The 21,849-nt window shown below is 39.7% G+C and overlaps 2 protein-coding genes across 2 annotated transcripts; one reads left to right on the top strand and one right to left on the bottom strand.

Annotated features, from left to right (window-relative positions):
- Window positions 1-1,250: 1,250 nt before the first annotated feature.
- Window positions 1,251-10,895, bottom strand: erap1b (endoplasmic reticulum aminopeptidase 1b). Its single transcript, XM_080048736.1, has 19 exons — window positions 10,599-10,895; window positions 9,632-10,165; window positions 8,980-9,118; window positions 8,597-8,731; window positions 8,304-8,424; window positions 7,633-7,787; window positions 7,274-7,387; window positions 6,870-7,001; window positions 6,663-6,794; window positions 6,414-6,497; window positions 6,018-6,175; window positions 5,541-5,620; window positions 5,228-5,411; window positions 4,753-4,909; window positions 4,267-4,451; window positions 3,666-3,827; window positions 3,418-3,558; window positions 3,162-3,243; window positions 1,251-2,683 (listed from the first exon to the last, which is right to left on the bottom strand). Exons 2-19 carry the CDS (start codon window positions 10,132-10,134, stop codon window positions 2,513-2,515), a joined length of 2,835 nt encoding a protein of 944 aa, XP_079904862.1. The 5' UTR covers window positions 10,135-10,165; window positions 10,599-10,895; the 3' UTR covers window positions 1,251-2,512.
- A 1,037-nt stretch (window positions 10,896-11,932) lies between these two features.
- Window positions 11,933-19,988, top strand: naaladl1 (N-acetylated alpha-linked acidic dipeptidase like 1; the record flags this gene model as incomplete). The annotated part of the gene is made up of 19 exons (XM_080043799.1): window positions 11,933-12,132; window positions 12,668-12,840; window positions 13,014-13,135; window positions 14,183-14,302; window positions 14,473-14,665; window positions 14,878-14,971; window positions 15,070-15,174; window positions 15,549-15,634; window positions 15,813-15,932; window positions 16,013-16,098; window positions 16,441-16,504; window positions 16,734-16,801; window positions 16,913-17,004; window positions 17,488-17,581; window positions 17,829-17,910; window positions 18,207-18,380; window positions 18,833-18,920; window positions 19,021-19,113; window positions 19,811-19,988. The coding sequence occupies 19 exons, from the start codon at window positions 11,933-11,935 to the stop codon at window positions 19,986-19,988; spliced, it is 2,232 nt and encodes a 743-aa protein (XP_079899925.1).
- Window positions 19,989-21,849: the final 1,861 nt, after the last annotated feature.

Raw genomic sequence — 21,849 nt, 5'->3', positions numbered from 1 at the left:
CACATTAGAAGATTTAAAGTAACAGCTACCTTTCTTTCCACAAGACCTTAGCTGAGAAAAAAATAAACTGGCAAGAGGAAGACCAGTAAAATGAACTTATAGAGAATAGGTTAGCCATAAAAAAGAAAAAGAAAGAGATAAATAGAATTTGTTATAGATGGAAAAATGCCCCCTATTCAAAGTCGATACAGTTGCCCCAGAGTCAAAGCAAAAGGTTAGGCACTGTTATTCTATCTTATATCTGACACAGATGCTAGTTTGAGACTTGACACTCTTGAACTATTTGAATTTTCAACTAAATATTTTTTCTTTTATTTCATTGTTGTTCTCCGAGTGACAAAAATCTTCACAAAAACATAAAAAACCTTAAAACCCTATCTAGGTGGTTTTCCAGAAATGATTTAAAAGTATATTAAGATTGAACAAACACTTTTATTTACACCTCTTATGTCAAAACTTCAAAATAACAAAAGCAGTTTAATGTTGCACTTTAGTTGGAAGACTAACACAGACCCAAAAATTAAATATAATTAATTGTCAGAATTCATATATCCTTGGATTTAGTATTCCAGTTCGGGCCAAGCTCCACAGCCTCTGCATCATACATTTACCACTCAGAACCCATGTCAAGCTTATACAAATGTGTAGACTTTGAACCCAAGCTGAGATAAATAAAAAAAACTCATGACATCACTATGACACAGCCAGATTGTGTTGTCACCGACATGACACATGTCCACCAGGGCACTGGCACATATCAGGCAACCAGCTGAATGGCACTCCCCTTTAAGAAGCGAAGTGATCCAAATGAAAAGAAAATAGAACAAAGCCTTACATTTGAGACATGAGGGACTTACTGGGAGTTTCCCTTCAAATACAAATACTCCTCAAGCGGTTCATTAACCTGCTCCAGTTTGGTTTCCTACAGTGGTACTGTATATATTGGTGTGTAAAAGGTATACTGGATGATTGCAACATTACCCCATAAACCTGGAAATGGAAATCTATCTATTCTAAGGATTTGACCTGCTGATCGGAAAAGTGTAAAGGTACAAAGATGACATCCATATAACAGGGTATAAAATGTCAGGCTTATTAATACTACTATAATAAAAATAATAGAATACTACTATACGATAATAGAAATAGAACATTTAGTCAAATTAACTTTATTCGTCCAATATTTAATTCACACGTACCCTCCTTACAAAATAACAGAATTGCTATGAACCCTGTCTAATAGAGGAAGGTTTTTGCAGTAGCATAATAATAAGGGCAAACAAAGTATTTTTTTAAACACATCACTTTGATTTATTTTAATCAAGTTAAAAATGCTACCACAAAACAAACAAACAGCGATGTCAGAATTCATATTCATGTATCCGATATTGGACATTGTGATCTGATCTTACAGCAGTGTGATCTTTAGTTTTTAAAACATAATGGAGTCAATTATGGTTCAACAAACCCTGAATTCATTCAGAAGTAGCTGTTGAAGACATTACGACATTTTTGCAGCATTTTTGTTTAAGGTGGGTTAGGCTGCAAGCATTCTTGCAGGTTTATTATTTTAATTTATTTTTAATTTTTTTGTATTTTATTGTTTGGTCTGGTGCCTTAATATTCAAAATCTGATGTGCAGTTCCATTCTTTTGAGCAACACTGTACCATATTTACATTGTTTGTTTTCTACAGTGATAATGCAGCATTAATACACATTTTTACATTAAAAACAGAGACTTCAAACTGCAAACACTGCTCTCAAATCTAAAAATCTCAGGTTAAACCATCACACACACACACACACACACACACACACACACACACTTTCTCCACCAAAAGCATACCTGCACACTATCCAACATACACAAACACAAGCAGTTTTAAAAACAAATGCCTGCCTTCCGTGACTAGTGCAAAGCGCTTTAATAGGAAAACTACACTCACAGGAAAAAACTTTTAGAGAAACTTATTTTAAACACGACACTGAGAAGGAACCCTCTTTTCACAGTTATGTCAACTGCTCAAACATCGACCATATAGGGTTTATTTAAGGAAATCTACGATAACATATAGATCTCTTTGAACCTGAGAAACTACCCCATTAAACAGACGTTAGGGTGTATTTGACAGAGGTGGCACAAAGGCATTGTTTTGCAAGACACAAGCAAGTCCTGAATTCTGACCCTCAAGTCCCAAGTCAGGTCAGTCAGGTTTGGGGTAAATATTGAATAATATGAACTGATGACACAGGATCCAAAGGTTTTTGTTAATTTTTGTTTCCATAAATTAGATTTATTTATTTTTTATTTTTGGGGGGAAAGTCAAGAGTCACTTGGTGTTAAAATAAAACTTGAATCGAACGTGTTTTTGATTTGTCATCAAGTATAATGTCATCCAAGGTTGACGTGATGAGAAACTTTTGACTCACACGTCCACACCTCTTGTAGTTTCTGCCTTTCGCCACATACATTAATTGTCCAGTATAGACTTTTTTGTGTGTCCCCTAGACCTATAAATCCTCATGTGCGGCTCTGCGGCTGCGTTTGTCCAGCCAGGCCTGTAGCAGAGGGAGGTTGGCGTCTGTCCAGCGGATGTTGTCCTCGATGGTCTCGTAGGCCTGACGGATACACCTCATCTCTGAGCCTGTCTCCTCAGTCAGGGAGCCAAAGAAGTCTCTCACCTACAGAACACATGGTAGGTAGACTTATTAGCACGTTTTTCAAGACTTCTACTAATCTGCATTCATCTAATGAACATGCTTAAAACATCAGAGTCAATTTTGTGTAGTCAGACTGTAAACATAATTCTTGTTCGTACAATTCCTAAGTAACAAAGGTAGATGAACATACTGTATTCAGCTACTAAGGATGCCCTTCTGTTGTTGACATGTTGATAAAAATATTAACTACAAAATGTTAACTATTTATTTTGCAGAAGAAGAACAATTAAAAGAAGATGGGAGCCCAAGAAAATATGGTGGACATACGCCCAAGAGTAGATTTATATATATTTTCTTTAACATATACAGTATAAAGAAGATTAATTTAAAATTAAATTCTGGCCAAGTTCTTTGGGCATCTACACACTTTCTACAGACAGACATACAGTAAGTAATGGAAGTCCAAAAGTGAATAGACACACAGCCAGGCTTAGCGTACCTCATGTAACATCTCTCTTGTAGAATATTGGCTGGTCACCCCAGTCACCAGGTATGACACCGTGCTGGAGCCCAAGTCAAATCTGTGGCAATGAAGAAAAAAGCCATTCAAAGTTGGGAATACACAACTCTGCTAACAACACACATTTTAACTCTACATATATGAGCTGATATTATTATTTTTTTTTATATCAGGTTATGTGTCAACTTCACTGATTAAATTGATGTGTATATGAAGATATGATGTGCTTACTGACTTCTTGATAAGGGTGTTCCAGTGGGCTCGGAAGAAGTCCCAGGCCATTTCATAGCCATGGGGGTTTTTGCTGACGGCGACTATCACGTCTGGGAGGTCCTGAGTCTTCATCACCTCACCGTGGAGGCTCTGCTCCATCATCCTACACAAAGAAATAAGGAAAGGTAAGGAAGGGGTGAGCAAAAGAGTATGGGAGGATAATTAAAGGGTGATAGTATAGAGCGAGAAAAGGAAATCAAATGAACCCACCACTTGAGCTTGTCCTGCAGTGGGCTGAAGGCCATGGCAGTCTTCATGCGGCTCTTGACAGACATTTGCATGGAATGGCGGTACTTCTCAAACAGGAAGTCCCACCCCTCTGGTGTTCGAGCGCCAATCATAAACACACCCATGGTGATGTCAACAGGGAGGCTAAAAAACACACAAGGCTTTCAGGTCAACAAACACTGTCTGAAAACTTTTCATCTCAACACACAAGGGCTAAAAGGTGCACTATGCAGTATCAGGGGACGGGATTTCTTTGTTTACTAAACGAACCTACTCTGAATGTTTTTTTTTGTATCAAATAATTCTGTCATCGTACATCAAAACTAAATTATTTTGTGGCCGCTAGAACCAACGGTAAGACTAGAATATGTTCATAATCAAAACTGTGGACCGTGCTGCTGTAAACAACAACAGTGGAACAGTAACTTTTAAAGTTAGCTTCCTAACTGCAAACAGTGTTCCAGGGATCCAATTTTCATGTGAGGAAAGTTTGTTTATTCAGTTATGAGAATATATGTTCGAAAATATTCACTTCTCTGACTCTGATTTTTAGCGTGCTTTTCTTAGGACAATGACCCCTGACCTCATTTTGCCATCAGAGTCCCTCCACTGGTTAAAGATCTGGGTGGCCTTGGTCACACAGGGAGCGTAGTTCCTGACGCAGCCAAACAGCAGCAGGTAGCTCCTCAGCATTCGCTCAGACACTGATCCAGAGTCAGTCCACTGCTGCCGATCAATCAGCCCCCGGAACAGATCCACAATGTAGTCCTATAAGAAACACATGCAGTGAGCGTCTAAATCAGCGCTGAAAAGGGGTTGACAGTTATACATACTGAACATGTAGCAGTTTCAACTTGGACAATTAGTTAGCTATATTAGTCAATTATGAAGTAAAGTTTCTATATCCCAATACACTCATTTTGTCTGATAGTTGTCGATTAGTAGTTTTGGTTGTTGTTGAAAAAAATACTTTTAATTAGCTATTTTTCTTTTTAGTAGCATTTTATATTATATTTAGTTTTTTTTGTATTTTTTGTGGCGTGCCCCGAAGGCTGCCTCCTTCACTTACCTTCATCTGGTTCTCCAGAGCGGCCATGTCTCTCTTCTCCATCAGTTTGTAGAGCGGAACCAGCTCTCCAAAGCCCTGAGTCACAGCCATGATCTCAGTCTCTCTGGACAGGTACAGGGACAGCTCCAGAGCCGTGTCCAGCCTCACCTTCCCTACACTGCAACACACACAACACGCCTCAAATCAACACTGTGCTACAGTTTCTATCCTTTTAGGAATAATTTATTTTTGGTTTATTTATTATTTATTTATTTTATTAGGGGTTATTAAAAGACTAAAGGGAAAATGGCAGCAATGCAAACGCCATCCACAAGGGGAAAACTCCCCTGTTTAGTACAAATTTGGAATTTTGGCTAAATATTTTTTCTACAGAATATCCGCATGATTGCAATTTAACCAAGAGCCAATCAGCTTCCTTCACCAACACTAATTATGTTGTGAGTTTTAACTTCTGTTATCTTATCTTTGAACAGACCTGACCAACTGGAAGACGTTGTGGATGAGGCTGGCGCGGTCGTTGCTGCTCAGAGCCGTGTGGTTGTGTTGCAGCACTCTGATAATGGAGTTCCAGCCCTCGCCTGCATAGTGCACCATGTAGTAACCGCTCATGTCCACGTTGAACTTCACCCAGGCCACATCCTCAGGCAGGTACAGCACGTCTGCAAAGAGGAGGAGTACAGACAAGAGGACTTGTAGAGATTAAAATATTATGTACTACAATGCAGACAAAGGATGAATGAATATCGCAATTTAAAAATCTGCCTCGTAACACTGAGCAACACGCTCACCTCTTTTTGTCTTAAGCAGGAAGCGGTGGACGGTGCTGGAGGCGCTGGTCATGTAGGTGAGTGGGATCTGCCACAGGAATCTATAAACACAGTGATCATTGAAAAAAATATATTTTAAATTTTAAATAAATTAAGAAACGATTTAAGATGTTACACAAACAAATGTATATGAGTATTATCAATTTTTCCTGAAAATATTTTTTTGCCCACTTTTCACAGCATGCTTCAATTTCTGATACACTATAACGATTTTGCAATTAATTATGTAGCAGTTTGCCTATAAATGTATGCATTTTTGCATTTTAGCACTAACAGCGTATGCAGTCCCCAAAAAAGTCCTTACTTTGTCGCAACCTGGTGGTAGTAAAAAGAATGACACCGCGGCTTTAAAAAATACTTGAAAAATGCATTAGGAGACTTCTGCAACGACTCATACTGGTGCTATTCGCCACAGCACTCTTAATGTGATAGTTTTACCCTTCAGTGAGGGAATGGTCGTCTGTCTTCAGGTAGCGTTCCTGACTGAGCCTGACCTCGCGCCCTCTGACCTCCACAGTCACCAGTGGGAAGCCCTCCTGAAGCGTCCAGGTGTCCATGATGGCCTTGACATCCAGCTCATCCCCGGAGTACCATTTCTGCATATGTCCACACACAAACACAGCACACATTTAAATGCACAATAAATCATTTAACAACATAAACAGTGACACAGGTTTATGTTTTTTAAGGAATATGGAAATGATAGTATGTGAATAATTTTGGAAATTTTGAAAATGTGCAAAGAAACAGTGCCTTATAGAAAGCATATGAGTATGTCCGCTCAATCAGAGTGCATTGTTGAACCCATTGTTGCTATAATGTATGAAAACTTACAGTGGCTCCTGACTGCACCTCTCGCTTTGAGCAGAATTCTTTGTGTTTCATTCGACCCTCGTCCAGATCATCCGAGTTGCATATCTGGTGGAAAGACACACACAACTTTATCACAGAGCCATTTAACTGTTAAGACACATTACACATATAATCTAACAGACCAGGTTCCTAATTGATGTATCTAAAACAGTTCCACTTATACTACATCGACAGGTGAACAAACTATGGCAAATTCAGTATGTCACTCACATCAGTCAGACTCTCCCACAGGTGGCTGTTGACAGTGTTTTGGTAGCTGTAGCGTTTGAGGTATCGGATGATGCCAATCTCAAAGGCCTCGGGAGTCAGGAAGTCCCGCAGCATATTCAGAATACATGCTCCCTAAAAGAAATGTATATATGGAAATGACTATAATTGTTTGCACCGGTCCGATACCCAAACAGGGCCGTGACTGACCTTGTCATAGGACACGTCGTCGAACATCTCCTGGATCTGCGTTGGGTTTTCTACGTGGGTGGAGACTGGGTGGGAGGAGCTGAGGCTGTCTACCTCCATGGCCTCAAAGCATTTCCCCAAGAAGAAGTCATCCTGGGAGACAGGAAGTGTTTTAGCAACCAACACAGCCATTTGCCAATGTCAAAATAATCCACAAATACTTAAGTGTTAAACAGCTAATGTAAAAGCACTATACTCCTATACCACACTATCTCACTAAAGTATTTATTTGTATGCAAGTAAGTAAGTTAACTTTGAGTTACAAAAAATAGAGGGATGGTGTTAACATAAAAAAAAGATGCACTGCACTGTAAGCTTTTGGCTGATTTTTACGCTCTGTCCGGTTAACTGTGCTTAGCTCTCACCACATGCAGCTCTGGGTAGGTGATGTCCAGAGAGATAAACTCCATGAACTTGGCGAATCCCTCATTGAGCCACAGGTCATTCCACCACTCCATCGTCACCAGGTTTCCAAACCACTGGAATGGTGGGAGAACAATGTAAGAATAGCTGTCTTCTTAACAACGCAGTTTAGGTCCTGTTTAACTACAGTACATAAAAGACTTTGAATGTGACAGATCTGTAACAATGCGATGGTGACATTTAGACTCAGCTTCTGGCATGAGCAAGCAGCTTCAAACTTCAAATCATCGACCCGTAAAAGGTTAATCCATTTTAGCCGTGTACAGAGACAATAGTTTCCCGCCCCAAAGGCCCTTGCTACCTGGTGTGCCAGCTCATGTGCGATGACCTTGGTGATTCCCAGTTTGTCTGAAGCTGAGGACTTTTCAGGATCAAAGAGGAGGCCCGTCTCCCTGTAGGTGGTCAGCCCCCAGTTCTCCATCGCTCCAGACTGGAAGTCGGGGATAGCAGCCAGGTCTGCAGAGAATAACATCAAGCATATAAATAAAACTAAATTAGGTCCATTCGCGTCTTCTAACCACATTTCTTTGTAGATTTTAATTATTTGTATGCACAAAAACACATTTGAGAGGGGTGGTCATTTTTTCTATATTCTGATTTTGCCATATAACATGACATGTCTGGCATGTGTAATTTAAAAGTCTTATCTTAAGCAGAGAGTACAGCTAAAAATATGCACATTACAACATCGAACTCTGACTAGTGTTGTTTATTGGAGTTGCTTTGTGAAGCCGGCTCAACTACTTTTGTCTGGTGTGTGGTGTGCTGACGCTGGCTCACGGCCTTCTATAAATGTAATTCTCTAAGTATCAATGCTTAATATTTTACATTACGGTTACTGTTTTATTTCGGCAAAATCTCTTGTGCTCTAGAGTGCCTAAAGTATCAACGACTAGCGTACCGAATTTTGCTTAATCAATACAGCAACTCAAGTGGCCGTATAACGCAATATTAACGCGTTCTTCCACTTACCCTGTTTGGGAAGCGGGTAGGGAATATCAAAATAGTCATCATAGAAGTCCAGCAGCTTGACAGCAGCATCAAGCGCATAGGCAGTCTGGTTGATCTTCTCAGGTACAGCGTAGATGGAAATCTGATAGGAAAACAAAGTAAGAACAGCAATAAAGACCGAAGATGTCTCTCCAAAAAGACAAAAAAAAAACAAAAAAAAAAATTAAAGCAAAGCAACAAATATTTCTGCCTAAGCCGATCTGGGTGACAGAGAGCGACATGAAGGCCTGGCCAGCTTCTGTTGTCCTGCTCACCTTGACACCGTGCTGGGTGGTCTTGCTCACAGACAGGAAGTCGGACACGATGTAGGCCACGAGGTAAGTGCTCATTTTCACAGTGGTGTCAAAGTGATCCTCAAGCAAAGCGCCTGGCAACTCCACTGTTTTGACCTGGGGAGGACAGGTGTAAAGTTCTATAAATTAAATAATGGAAAAAGGTCAATTACAGATAGGAATACAGTGAATTAATACATTTTGAAAAGATTTGAATCTTTCTTTACTGCGTGATGTATTTCATTATTTAAATCCAAAGCCAAAGATGAAGGCAGAAATAGAGTTTATCAACCAGTTCTTCTTTGTAATGATTCTTCACTTGCACTTAAAGCAAAGTAAACTGATATTGCTGCATTCATGTGTACCTTGGGCATGTTGGATATGGCTATGTGGCGTGGCTCTCGTATCATCCGTATGGTGAAGTTGGCTTTAAAAGCGGGCTCATCAAAGCAGGGGAAGGCTCCACGGGCAAAGGTGGCCTCAAACTGGGTGGATGCCATAACCCTGATAATGTAAATAAATAATAGTGAAATAAAAGTTATTTGATTGGAAAAAACGCTTCATCACGAAAATAGTAACCTATAATATCCAATAAGAAGCGCTTAGAAAAGCACTTAATCATAACGCGTATGGCCTTGAATTTTTGCGTTAACAGTTACATCTCAAATGAATCTGGGACTGATTCATTGACATTTAAAGGTGCATTATGCAGTTTCAGAGGAGAGGGGTTTGTTTACATTTGCAGATTGCAGTTAGTTTACAAAAAACCTGGAACCAAACATAAGACTAGAATATATTTGTTAACAAAACTGTGGGCCCTGTCGGAAACTTTTAAGGTAGTTTAGGTAGCTAACTTCAGACAAAGTTCCAGGGATCCAATTTTCCTGTAAGGAAAGTTTGTTTATTTAGTTATGAGAATATACCTTAGAAAAATGTTCACTTCTCTGACACACACCCAGTTACATAGTGCATCTTTATAGGAAACACAACATAATTCATTCATATTCTTGCTCTTACCGGACTTCCCCAGTGCTGGTGCGGTAGCTGCTCTTGTAGAAGCCGTGGTAGCTGTCGGACAAGTTGGCAGCGAACTCCAGCACAACTTCATACCTCCTGCCTTTGGTGAGCACTGTGTCTGACAGCAGGGCCAGCTGATGGAAAGGGGGATAGTCCAACGCGAGGAGAGGCCTCACTCCTTCTGGGGCCAGGAGCAGAGCCTTGGAGATCTGCATCTGCTTGGCGTGGAGGACCACCACGCTGGTGTCTTCACGCACGTCCAGCTGGATGCGAGCGACCCCGGTGAAGTCCAGTGTGGTCAGGTTAGGGTGGATGGTGAGGTCATAGTGGACTGGGTAGACACTTTGAGGAAGCCTCATGCGGTCCCAGGGAAATGGCTGTCCGTTGGTGGCTATGGGAACTTCTTTGGCTTGGCCTTCTTGGTTTGGCAGCTGTGCTCCTGAAGAGGGAGGAACGAGATGGAACAGCAGCAGCAGCAATGGGAGGAGAGGAACCGCTACCATGGTGACAAGTGAAAGCAGGAAATCCTCTCACCTGGAAAACAAAAATGAAAGGCTATGAATGCATGACTATAATCTGATATAGGCCTACTATATCTTTACTGGGCACTTTTTAATTTTATTTAAACATTGAAACGTATTTCCCTGATCCTGTGACCCTGGTGAATGTGTCACCTTCGTAATATCGATCTCAATTTTCTGAAAACTCGGTGAATAGCTGCTCATTGAATCTAAATATGCTATTTCTATGCAAACACGGTACAAATGATAATGACAATGACAGGCAAATTTGACAGTTGAGCTGGAAGTGCAACACTTTCGATTTCAAACACATTCCCATTGATTTATTGTGACGAATCCCAATATGTAAAAACAAATGTAATCCAACAAAACCGAGTTATTTTATATCGTCTATTATCTTACATTTCTTACATAAGTCAACTTTATGGAAAAGGGGTTCAACTTACCGAGTCGTCTTCTTCACGCAGTTACAGCCAAAAAATGATTCAAGAGCGAAAGTGAAACAGACGCAGAAGGAATTGCATGCTGGGAGAAACCAGAGGAAAACCCCCACTCCTGAAATAGTAGGTTAATTGAGGTAGGCTTATTAGCATCATATGATTCTACAGTTGTATGGACATGACGGTCAATTCGACATAAAACGCATTTTTTCTTTTCAGGACGTGTTTTCATGTCTCGCTCTCACACAGACAGTCCAGGAAATATAAAGACATTTCCTCCGCACAACAACGTATTTTCAATTAACATTAAATATGCATTTTTTTAACATTATATCACTGTACAACTCTCATTGCTACTAAACGGAACCAAAGCAAGTGTGACACATGAATTAAAGTAGGAAACAGGAGGAAACTGTGAACAGGAAGTTCCGTGCTGTCATGTTCTGCAATTATATATTTTACCACTAGAGTGTGCTAGTGTGCTAGTTATTATTAATAGCAGACCATCTTCTTTTTCTTTTGAATGCATTTAGCCTTCAATTTTCTTTCTGATGATTCTCCGGATTTATGTCCTTCTCAGATACAAATATATTTAACGGAACTAACTGAAATTAAATGAATTAAGCAGCCAATTAATTATAATTGTTATTATTAATAATAATTGTATTTATTTATTTTTAATTCCATGATTTGCTGAAAAATGAAAAACAAAAGTGTTTCTCTTAAACCTAGCTGTCCTATTTAAGTCATACTACCTGTAGTCTATATCCATAGCAAATGTATTGTCTCACCAGGCAGTTATAGGCTACATATGTGTAAATGAAAATATGTTACACTCATTCAGTTGTCCATAGTATTATATGAGGCCTGTAAGCTATGAATCCAGTTAAATCTCATTCAATCATCTTTGGTAAAACATGTCAAGTCTTTCATCTTGTAGGTAACCATTTTATAGAGAGTCACTTTTGTGTCTAGAACCTTCCCTTCAGAAATCAGTTTCTTAATCGTAATCTCACTTTAGAGACTGGTGATGATATAACGTTTCACACAAAATAAATACTGAATATCCCAGCCAATCCAAATATTATCCCAGATGCACAGTGTGAGTGCAAACATTGAAAATAAATTGATTTACCTTTCGTCCTCACACACATAAAAGGACAAAAGGGATAAAGTCCATCCCATCTGCAAACATTAATGAGTAAACTTTACAATGAGCATGTTTCTCTTTCCTATGGGAGGTCACTGTAGCGGATGCACCAGTGTTGCAGTGATCATTTGGAAGCAGATGCAAGGGCTTTTCTTTTTAGCATTAAGCCCGGATTGATACTCAAGGGAGAATGATAAAGCAGGTGTTGATTGGGATTCTGTGTGGTGCTGCCGTACTGACTGCAGGTATCCTTATCGGCCACTATGGTATCAGCAAGGGCAGCAGCGCAGCTCCCTCCTGGGTGATGGACGTGGCCAAAGATGTGGACGAGGGCTTCATTGAGAAGTTCCTGTCTGAGGTGAACAACATCCAGATACAGGAGAACCTCCGGTAAGTTGAAATTGTGTTGGCCAAACAGTTGTGCTATTCATGATTGTATTAAGCCGAATGCTAAAAAAGGAAGGCAAAACTAGGAAATTCTTGGGTTATATTTTGTTTGTTTGGCTTTCAAATTTAAGTGTGTCAGGCAAAAAAATAAAGAAAGAACTGTAGGCTGATACATATTTTTAGGAGGTCCAATGGTACTTATGAAGCACCATGGGATTCTTCTCCAGATATACAGTGTTACATATTCTTGTTGTTCTTGTTTATCTTTTGTTTTCAATGCCAGAAGCATGAATTTAATGTTTATTTATTGTTTATTTAAGGCTTCACTTAGTGTATTGTCTCAAAGTTGGTATATTGCCTAAATGAACTAAACTTAACTCAAACTAAACTATTTCTAGAGTTTCTTAAAAGTACATGGACGCTCCAACTGGTGTAAGGAACCACTTTAAAATTCCTCCTAGCCCTTTTAGGTATTAGACTGTTCAATATCCAACACAATATTGAATCGACTTTTTGTCATGCTCCGCTCCACATGCAGGGAGTTGACCAAAGTGCCCCACATGGCCACCACAGCTGGAGACGAGCAGACGGTGCAGCTGATGTTAAAGAGATGGCAGGATCCTGATAGCGGTTTGGATAAGGCCTGGAGAGAGGAGTACATGGTCTATCTATCCTTCCCTGACCCCAAGAACCCCAACAAGGTCACTGTAGGTCAGTCAGCTGGTTGATGAACGTGTTAGATTGAAAAAGACATCCATCTTCATTCAGCAACTTTTTTTTGATTGCTAAAATTTGACTGTTTGAATCAAAGTGACACAATGACAATCACTTTTATGCCCTAAATTCTAGCAGACCAGTCAATCAACATGAGTTGTTCATTTCAGTGAGCCCGTCAGATGCTGTGCTGCACACTGCCAGAGAGAAGGAGAAGAGTTATACTCCGGACCAAGATGACCCTGAGGTGGTTCAGCCATACGCTGCCTACTCCCCTGCTGGACACCCAAAGGTAAAAAAGCTACATATTTTATTTCATTTCTGTTCAAAGCTACCCCACACACACCACGACAGTGGTCAGTAGAAGCACTGTTGTTACATTTGGTGGCTTGTTATCCCTACATTTACCAGGTACAATTCCTTCAATCCAAATATTTTGTCGGAATAGTTCATGTAGAGTGCAGATCCCTCAGTAAATGAAAATAGTTTCCCTTCTCAAGTATGTACTGTCCTTTGAATTCTGGAGAAAAAAAACAATGCTGGTAGTATTTATGTTTTCACAAATGTCTATAAAGACAAATAAAACATTAACATAGTCTGTGTTGATGGATTTCCTGTTTTAGAAAATCTAACAGAATACACAACATAATTTAAGTGTTACGTTACTCAATAAAATCATAAAAATCATATGACTGTCACATCCCCATCTCACACAGCACGTGCTTACCGGTCATAACATCCTTCAAGGCCACTTGCTTAACTTCTTATTTCTTCTGTAAGAGGACAGGTTAGGGACATTATTTTACTATTCATTTCATTCTAGATGATTTATTTTGACTGCTACTTTCAGGGTTAAGTGTGTATTAAAGGTGTCTCCTGACTATAATATTTTTAACGTGAAAACCTTAAAAAGAAAGAAGTAAAAAGCATAAGAAAATTTTTGGTGGGAGTCATATGACTTGCTGAATCACTGGTGCCACAACACTGTGCTTTCCTAACAGACATAATATAATTGCGGTTAAGATATATTTCATGTCTTATCTAATACTGGTAACAATACAAATCAGGATGTAGACTAAGCTCATAAACCAACAAAGAGCCCATCTGTTTAGAGTGGTAAAGGCTAGCTGGTTGATCTGCAATCTTACTATCATCTGTGAGCATCAGGGGAAGAGGAGGCCATTGGAAGGGTTATGATAAAAGAAGAGTTGAAGTGATAAGTAATACAACCAAATAAAGATTCATATCTTGTGTCATAAAAATAAAAAAATCTCTTCCCCCGTCACTTATCTTTCTTCTCTTGGTCAAGCGTGGATTTTTCTGATTTTCTCGGATTTAGGGGAAACTGGTGTATGCCAACCAGGGGAAAACAAGTGACTACCAGAAGTTGAATGATACAGTGGACCTCAGAGGAACCATTGCTATCACCAGATACGGTGGAGTAGGAAGAGCTGCCAAAGTGAGTGACTTAGTGACAAATGTTCCTTCTTTTGTTGGGTTATGTAAGCTTTTATAAAAAATAAAATAGAAACAATCTGGAGAGATATACAACTTTTTGTTCCAAAATTGACAGCTATGTGCCGGTGAGCGCTTTGCTTTTTAACCAAATGCCATGTATGTCTCATAAAGGCCATCAATGCAGCACCCTTTGGGGTCCTGGGTGTGCTCGTCTACACAGACCCTTTGGACATCAATGATGGTCTCATGTCCGACGCTAACGAGACGTATCCTCACTCCTGGTACATGCCGCCCTCTGGTGTGGAGAGAGGCTCCTTCAACACTGACTATGGAGACCTGCTCACACCTTACCTGGCTGCCAAAGGTAACCCGTGAAATACAACAGTGGTTTTATTTTTTTTACTGCGTGTTTACTCAACTCCTGGTGCACTTTGGCTTGAATGCTATCTCTGAGAGGGGGCTTTTACAACTTGCTACTTGCAGCTTCAAATATACATAAAGATAAAACAAGGTCATTCTATTGAAATTATGAACTTTTCTATTAATTGTTAAATTTAAAAAATATATATTTTGCAGAGGAAACCTACAGAATTCCAGCTAAGAACATCACAGGGATCCCTCCCATTCCAATTCAGCCAATCGGATTTGAGGATGCCTACATACTCATCTGGTTTGTGATGAGACATTAACTACTTATGGAATAGATATAGTCCAAATGCTAGGTTGGGAACTCCAATTCTAATCTGTTTTTCCAATTGGTCATTTCAGTGAGCTAGGAGGAGAAGGAGCTCCAGCTGAATGGCAGGGAGCATTCAACTGTAGCTACAACTTTGGCGGCCCAGGGTTCAAACCCACATCTGCTTTCAACAACAGGTAGCCGCCTGCCAGACACATTTAGACATTAGTCACATTGACATTTGACCAAGGAGTAATTCATTTGAGAAATTAACCTGTTTTACTAAAATAAATGAATTAATAAATGGGTTTACAACAGAGATGACTAGCATCAATCTCTTCCAAGTGACACAAGTTTCAATTTATTATACAAGATTAAATGTTAGTGTCAAGTTTCATCACTTATTATTTTAATGCTACATCAATATGTTTTGCAATCATTCAAATAGATACTATACAATTCTGAAGGGATATTTATAGGAAGGACCAGTGAGATTTCTTTATTATTATTTGTTTCAGTCTTGCATTGGGTTTTTGTTGCTTCATACATTCGAATCAAACCTTTGTTCCAGTGACGTAAAACTGGACATATTCAACCATGAAGAGGTGAAGAACTCCTCCAATGTGATGGGAGTTATCAGAGGGAGTGTGGAGCCAGGTGAGTCTGCTGCTGGTGGTGACCATGTCTGAATCAACCTTTACATTTCATCCATTCACAGCTTGTAATTACTCTGTCTTCACTGTGTTTGTGCTTTGTGTGTGTGTGTGTGTGTGTGTGTGTGTGTGTGTGTGTGTGTGTGTGTGTGTGTGTGTGTGTGTGTGATATATTTCCACAGACAGGTATGTGATCTATGGGAACCACAGGGACAGTTGGGTTCATGGTGCCATTGACCCGAGCAGTGGAACGTCTGTCATGCTGGAATTGTCGAGGGTGCTGGGCATGATGGTTAAGCAGGGTGAGGAGAATTAATGAATGAATTATTTTTTTGTTGATAACACTGGATAGTGAGTTAATCTCCATCCCTCTTTGCGGCAGGCAAATGGAGGCCTCGCAGGTCCATTATCTTTGGAAGCTGGGGAGCAGAGGAGTTCGGCCTTATTGGGTCTGCAGAATACACAGAGGTGATTGGCAATGAATCCACCATATTAGACATGTAATTAAGCAATTTGTAAATGAAATTCTAAAGTGTTTGTTATAAACCATTCAAATGTAATTTGGACAAATCTGAAAAGGAATGTAATGAAGTTTTAGGGATACAAATGTTCTTGGTCTGGTATGAACACTAGCACATGGTGGCTTAACAGTATATATTGTTAGATATTTTTTGAAAAATGTATGGGTATTCTGAGTTGATTACTCTTCCACTTGTGCTGCATTTTTCAGCAGGTTATATAGTCTCTCTCTAGGGAAACTTGTATACTTAATCAATTGGCAAAAATACCTCTATCTTGTCTTTCCTCCAGCAATACTTCACCAAGCTCAGCGAACGCACCATTGCTTACATCAATGTGGATATAGCTGTCTTTGGTAGGAAGCTCCACTTTTGACTGACTTTTTCAGACATCCGGAATTGTATGCAACATCTTTATGTGGTCCCCCTGTATACACACAATAAGAAATAATGCATAAAAAGTCATTTCTAAAATGCTTCTCAGTGAAGGTACTGTTAACTTACCTCAGGTGAAGGCTGAGTCTTTGAAATGAATAAGTTGATGGTGATGTTCATTTAAAGAATCCTTTTTCTTTCACCAATTAGCTAATGCCACACTTAGAGCCTCGGGGATGCCATCAATACAGAATGTTGTCTTCAAAGCCGCAAAACAGGTGAGCACTTTTGAAAAAACTAATCAGTTCAGATGTTTTTCTCCACTTGAACAAAGCTATTGTCCTCACAACACCTGGACTCTGTCTCATGAAAGTGTGTTTGTTGTCCAGGTCGATGCACCTGGACTGGACTCCACATCTGTGTACGACAACTGGATCCGATATTCCAACAGGACAAGCCCGGGACATGGAACCATTCCTAGGTGACAAACTAAAGTTTCTACTCCTTTGTAATTATCCTTAATAGTGCATTGCATGGTGGAAGAGGAGTTATCAAGACTTTTATTTTCTGAATCCCTCATCTCCTGTTGAAAGCTTGTAGAACTGATTGGACATTTGCCAAGTAGTGATCTCGGCCAAAAAGCTTAATCTATAATCAATAGTCCATAGCTTTTCAGAGAAATTACAGTCTTGTGATTGACTTTTGAAAACACTAGGGTAAATTAACAGTTTCATTTTTTGTTTTTGGTCACAACAGTTTGTATATAAAACATATCAGACCTCCCACATTGTTGTTTTTCACATCCTACCAAGAGTTGTAACTTCCAGTATGTGGTTTATTAAGTGTTGTGATTTGATATGCATTGTGAACATGTTCATAGTTGAGTATACTGTATGTGTCCCCACAGACATATCAGGTCTAGCATGCTAAAAGATTCCTCTCTTTCTTTGTCTCACTTTGACAGGATGGGATACCTCACAGGAGCAGGGAGCGACTATGCTGCTTTTGTCCATTACCTGGGAATTACCTCCATGGATATATCATATACATATGACAGGGTATGAAAACGTCCTCATCAACTCAACATCACATTTCAGAAGTTATTCATCTGTGAGATTCTTTATATATTTTTACAAGATTCCTGCCAATTGGATATGAAATGTGTTGCCCTTATTTTCAAGCCGTCTCATTTTAACTCTTGTTTGATTTGTCACCATAGAAATGTTTTTGTATTAGGGGAGCACAGTCCGAACTCTTTCAGTCAGTTATGTAAGGCCTATCAAATTGACATTTGTCCACATACAGAGTAAAACGAATGCCCGGATTTACCCTGCCTACCACACAGCATACGACACCTTTGACTACTCCTCCAAATTCATTGATCCTGGTGAGCAATTATGTCTCTCATATTATAATAGATTTGATGTTCGCATACTGTACTTCTTTTACAGCCATTCAATGTTAGACAGCCAATTCCTTAAAAAAAAAAATCATGTCATGGTATTACAGATAATTTCATATCATTGGAAAATTTGGTATAATTAAATATATATATAGCCTATTGTAATTCTCTGTTTCCCTGTGTTTCTACTCAATAATACCATCTGACAAAAAGACAGCAAAGCATTTTCTTAGCAAATCATCTTTTGTCTAGCATTTCATTCTACAACTTCCATGTCTCAGGGTTCTTCAGTCACCAGGCCATTGCCCGGACAGCAGGAAACGTCCTGATCCGATTGGCTGACAGCCTACTGGTGCCATTAAACTGCAGTGACTACGCTGAGACTCTGGAGGACTACCTCAACACAGCAGTGACCCTCTATCAGGCTCAACTGCAAACTAAGAACATCTCCATGGGTAAGCATGGGATAGTTAGAGAGTTTACAGTGGTGCAGAGAAATACTGTTGTAGAAAGTAGAGCAATGAACAATGAACAGTACTATAATAGAAATATTTAGCTGCTAAAAGTATTTCATTTTGTTTTAATGGATCAGTATTTCAAGACATAAATGGAATGAGACATGGAATAATAACTACTGTAATACTTCTGATTATTTGACCTAAGATCGACAATGTCCCTGACTGGAACCTAGATTAAACATATTGCTTTTTTGTAGCAGGAGAAACCTTAAGTCATAATGGCTTAAAATACATAAACAGCATTACAAATATCTTCCTTTAGGCTGCACTAAAGAACACTTTAAAACAACAGGAGGAGCATCTGTTTCTCTTACTATCAGTCTAAGTGGACTAGAGAGGGTGAAATCCTTACAAAGAGGCTGCACAGCTGATCCGTGTCTTGTTTTCAGAACCACTAAAACGTGCAGTGGTCGGCTTTCGCAGTGCGGCTTCTCATTTGGACCAGGTGATTCACAGTTCAGACCTGGCAAATGAAACGTAAGAGCACAAACACACGAATATCAACACATACTGTTATCTCCTTTGCAGTCCACGTATAAATGAACTGCAACATCTCTCTCCATCTCTCTTCTCTTAGACCACTGAAGGTCAGAAGGATCAACGACCAGCTCATGCTGCTGGACCGAGCTTTCTTGAACCCTCTGGCCTTCCCAGATAAATATGCATTCAGGTAAGAAGATGATTTTCCAGTCCAGTGACCGCATGCTCTGTTCAACAGACAATCAAGCTGACATGTTTAGTTTGCAATGTGCAATGTACCACTGCACTTGTCCGCCACATGGTAAATAGACTGCTTATTTTATATCTACTGCTTTGGTCCAGATTGAAATATTTCAGAACCAATTGACATTGGTGCTGCATTGGGTTTTCTTCTAGTATCACCGCCATGGGGTCGACAATTGTGGTTTTGAATGAAATTTCTTCACTACAAATGAATGGATTGCAATGTAATCAGGATTGTATTGTAACAACTATGGTTATTTATTTATTATTATTCTTTCGGACAATTCCACACAATACACAATTATCTCTTTCACATCATACATCTTAATTTGTGTTGTCCGAAGGGTGACCCCTTAGCTTTTGACCAATCACTATCATCATGTCAAAAGTTGTATGTGATAGATAGATAATAGATATAATGAATTTACTATTCTAAGTTCCCAGAGCTCAGTTTCTTTTCCGCTTATCCTATTTCTCTTCTGGGACAGCCCCTTACACTGCTCTCCTCATTGCATATAATAGCCGCAGTCTCTTGACAACAGATTAAACTGCTTCACTGTGACGACTTAGCACACCTCTATTAACTCTACAGCTTCATATCATTGTTACATCACTCCTCTATTTCCATAATGTGACACACACAGGCATGTCATCTGGGCTTCAAGCAGTGCTGGCAAGCCAACTTTCCCTGGTCTGGCCGATGCCTATGCCAAAGCTGAGTCATCGGGACAGGCCAGCGACTGGGACAAAGTCCACTACCACCTGTCAGTCCTGAGCCAAGCCATCGACGGGGCTGCAGACACACTGGTTGACGTCATCTAGACAAAAAATGGAGGAAGGAAGGAGGGAGGGAGGAACTGCACTTGCTCAGGGAATTTTTATTTAAAAAGACAATGAGTGACCTGCTGCCAATGAGCACTGATCGACAGGGCCATGATGGGACTACTCATGGATGATGGGGGGGATGTAGGAATCAATAGCTAAGAATCCCCACCAAACCATAGCATTAAATGATGTTATCTCATTTCATTAAAGCACTCTATTAAAATGAACCACAGAAATTGTGGTTGACGTAAGAGAAGACTGTTGTAGTTGTTGTTGTTTTTTTAAGTGTACACCAACTATTAAAATAAGCTTTCACTGACATTGGTTTACTGGTAACGCTATACTGATTGCTTCTGCTAAGTGAAGGTACAGAGTAAGAAAACATGACTATATGGGGAACAAGGGAGGAAACAGACGGCCTGCCGCACTATTGCAGGCCTGGATTTGGAACTGCAATACTGACTCCTGTCACCAGAGGTCAGAAAATGCTGATCTTGGGGGCCATTTCAGCATTACAGATGGCAAGTGCTGATGTCAAAACAGATGAGTGAAAGAAGTGGCTACAAAAGCAGTCAAATTAGCCTTCCCGAAGAGTAAACATTTTCACAGATCAACCTTATGATAATGCTGCTAACAATGCTGGTAAAACCTAGATAATAGTCATGTATAGATGGGATAAAGAAGACACATGCAGATGTGTATCTATTTATATCTCCCGTCCTGACTGCATGGGTTCTCCTGTAGAAGCATAGGTCTCTCATTGACTGTTGGTTTTATCCCCAGGTTAAAGTTTACAGTGTTAAGTCACACTCATCTGAGCTCTTGAGCAGCTGTAGAAACACAACTTGAGGGTAGCATTGGTGTGTAAATGAATAACTGTTTGGTCTGTTGGTGGATTAGAGAGGTTGGTTCAGAAGTTGTATGTCTTTTAGCAGCATTGCAATGTTTGTTTAGTATGTCAAACAAAGAGGAACAACAGATGAGATTTAATAACTGGACCTTTTTCCCGTTGATTTCTTAGTTGATTTTCTGATTTATAAAACACGCCATCTTGGAAACCAACCTTTTGGATGCTTCACAAACTATATAATCGCCTCATTATTGAATATAAGAATCAGGCCATAACACTTTTTTTTTTATCTTTCCTTGAGCAAATTCCTTTGACATTCTAAACACTATGATGCAGGAATGACTGGCTGTTTTGTTTGGGGAGATATACTATAAATAGACTGTCCTCAGTATTTAAAACAGGGAACTATTAACAGAGGAGGAATTCTCTTTTCAGCAATTCAGTACTTGACACTCACACAGTTTGACATCAATATTTGCAGAGCTGCTCAGAACAACCAAAGTCTGTCCAGCAGTTTCAGTGGTGCAGTGGAAGCCGGGGGAGGAGAAAAGCACTTAATGGCTTAAAGGTTCCTCTCATGCCGATGTGTTCAAAGATTTGTGCTGCAAGAATGCACTTCCACACGCTTCTTTTTGAGACTATCGGTGACTATAAGAATCATGGGTCAGTTTCTGGTGATGAACGTTGGCCTAACGTAATGTTTCTAATTTGCCTTCATCAAAACACATGCACACAACATCTGAAAAGCTTATACTAGGTGTAAGCTCTGTGAACTGATCGTGTTGCTTTTCATCGCAGAGCATTCTCAGAGGTTACACAATGGAATACACAAAAATATTGTGGATGAACCCATCCTGATTTGTCTCAAGTAGGGGTGTAAAGGTAGGATTTCCACAATGGCCATCCATCAGAAATAACGACAAACAAAAAGTGTTACTCGCCAGTCGCAAAGTTTATTCTTTTAAATATACATAGACTTTATCCCCATATTAAATACCCCCCCACCCG

Source organism: Ammodytes marinus (genome assembly GCF_949987685.1).
Source record: "Ammodytes marinus genome assembly, chromosome: 2".
NCBI classification, from domain to species: Eukaryota; Metazoa; Chordata; class Actinopteri; order Uranoscopiformes; family Ammodytidae; genus Ammodytes; species Ammodytes marinus.
This window is presented reverse-complemented; position numbering and strand designations above follow the sequence as displayed.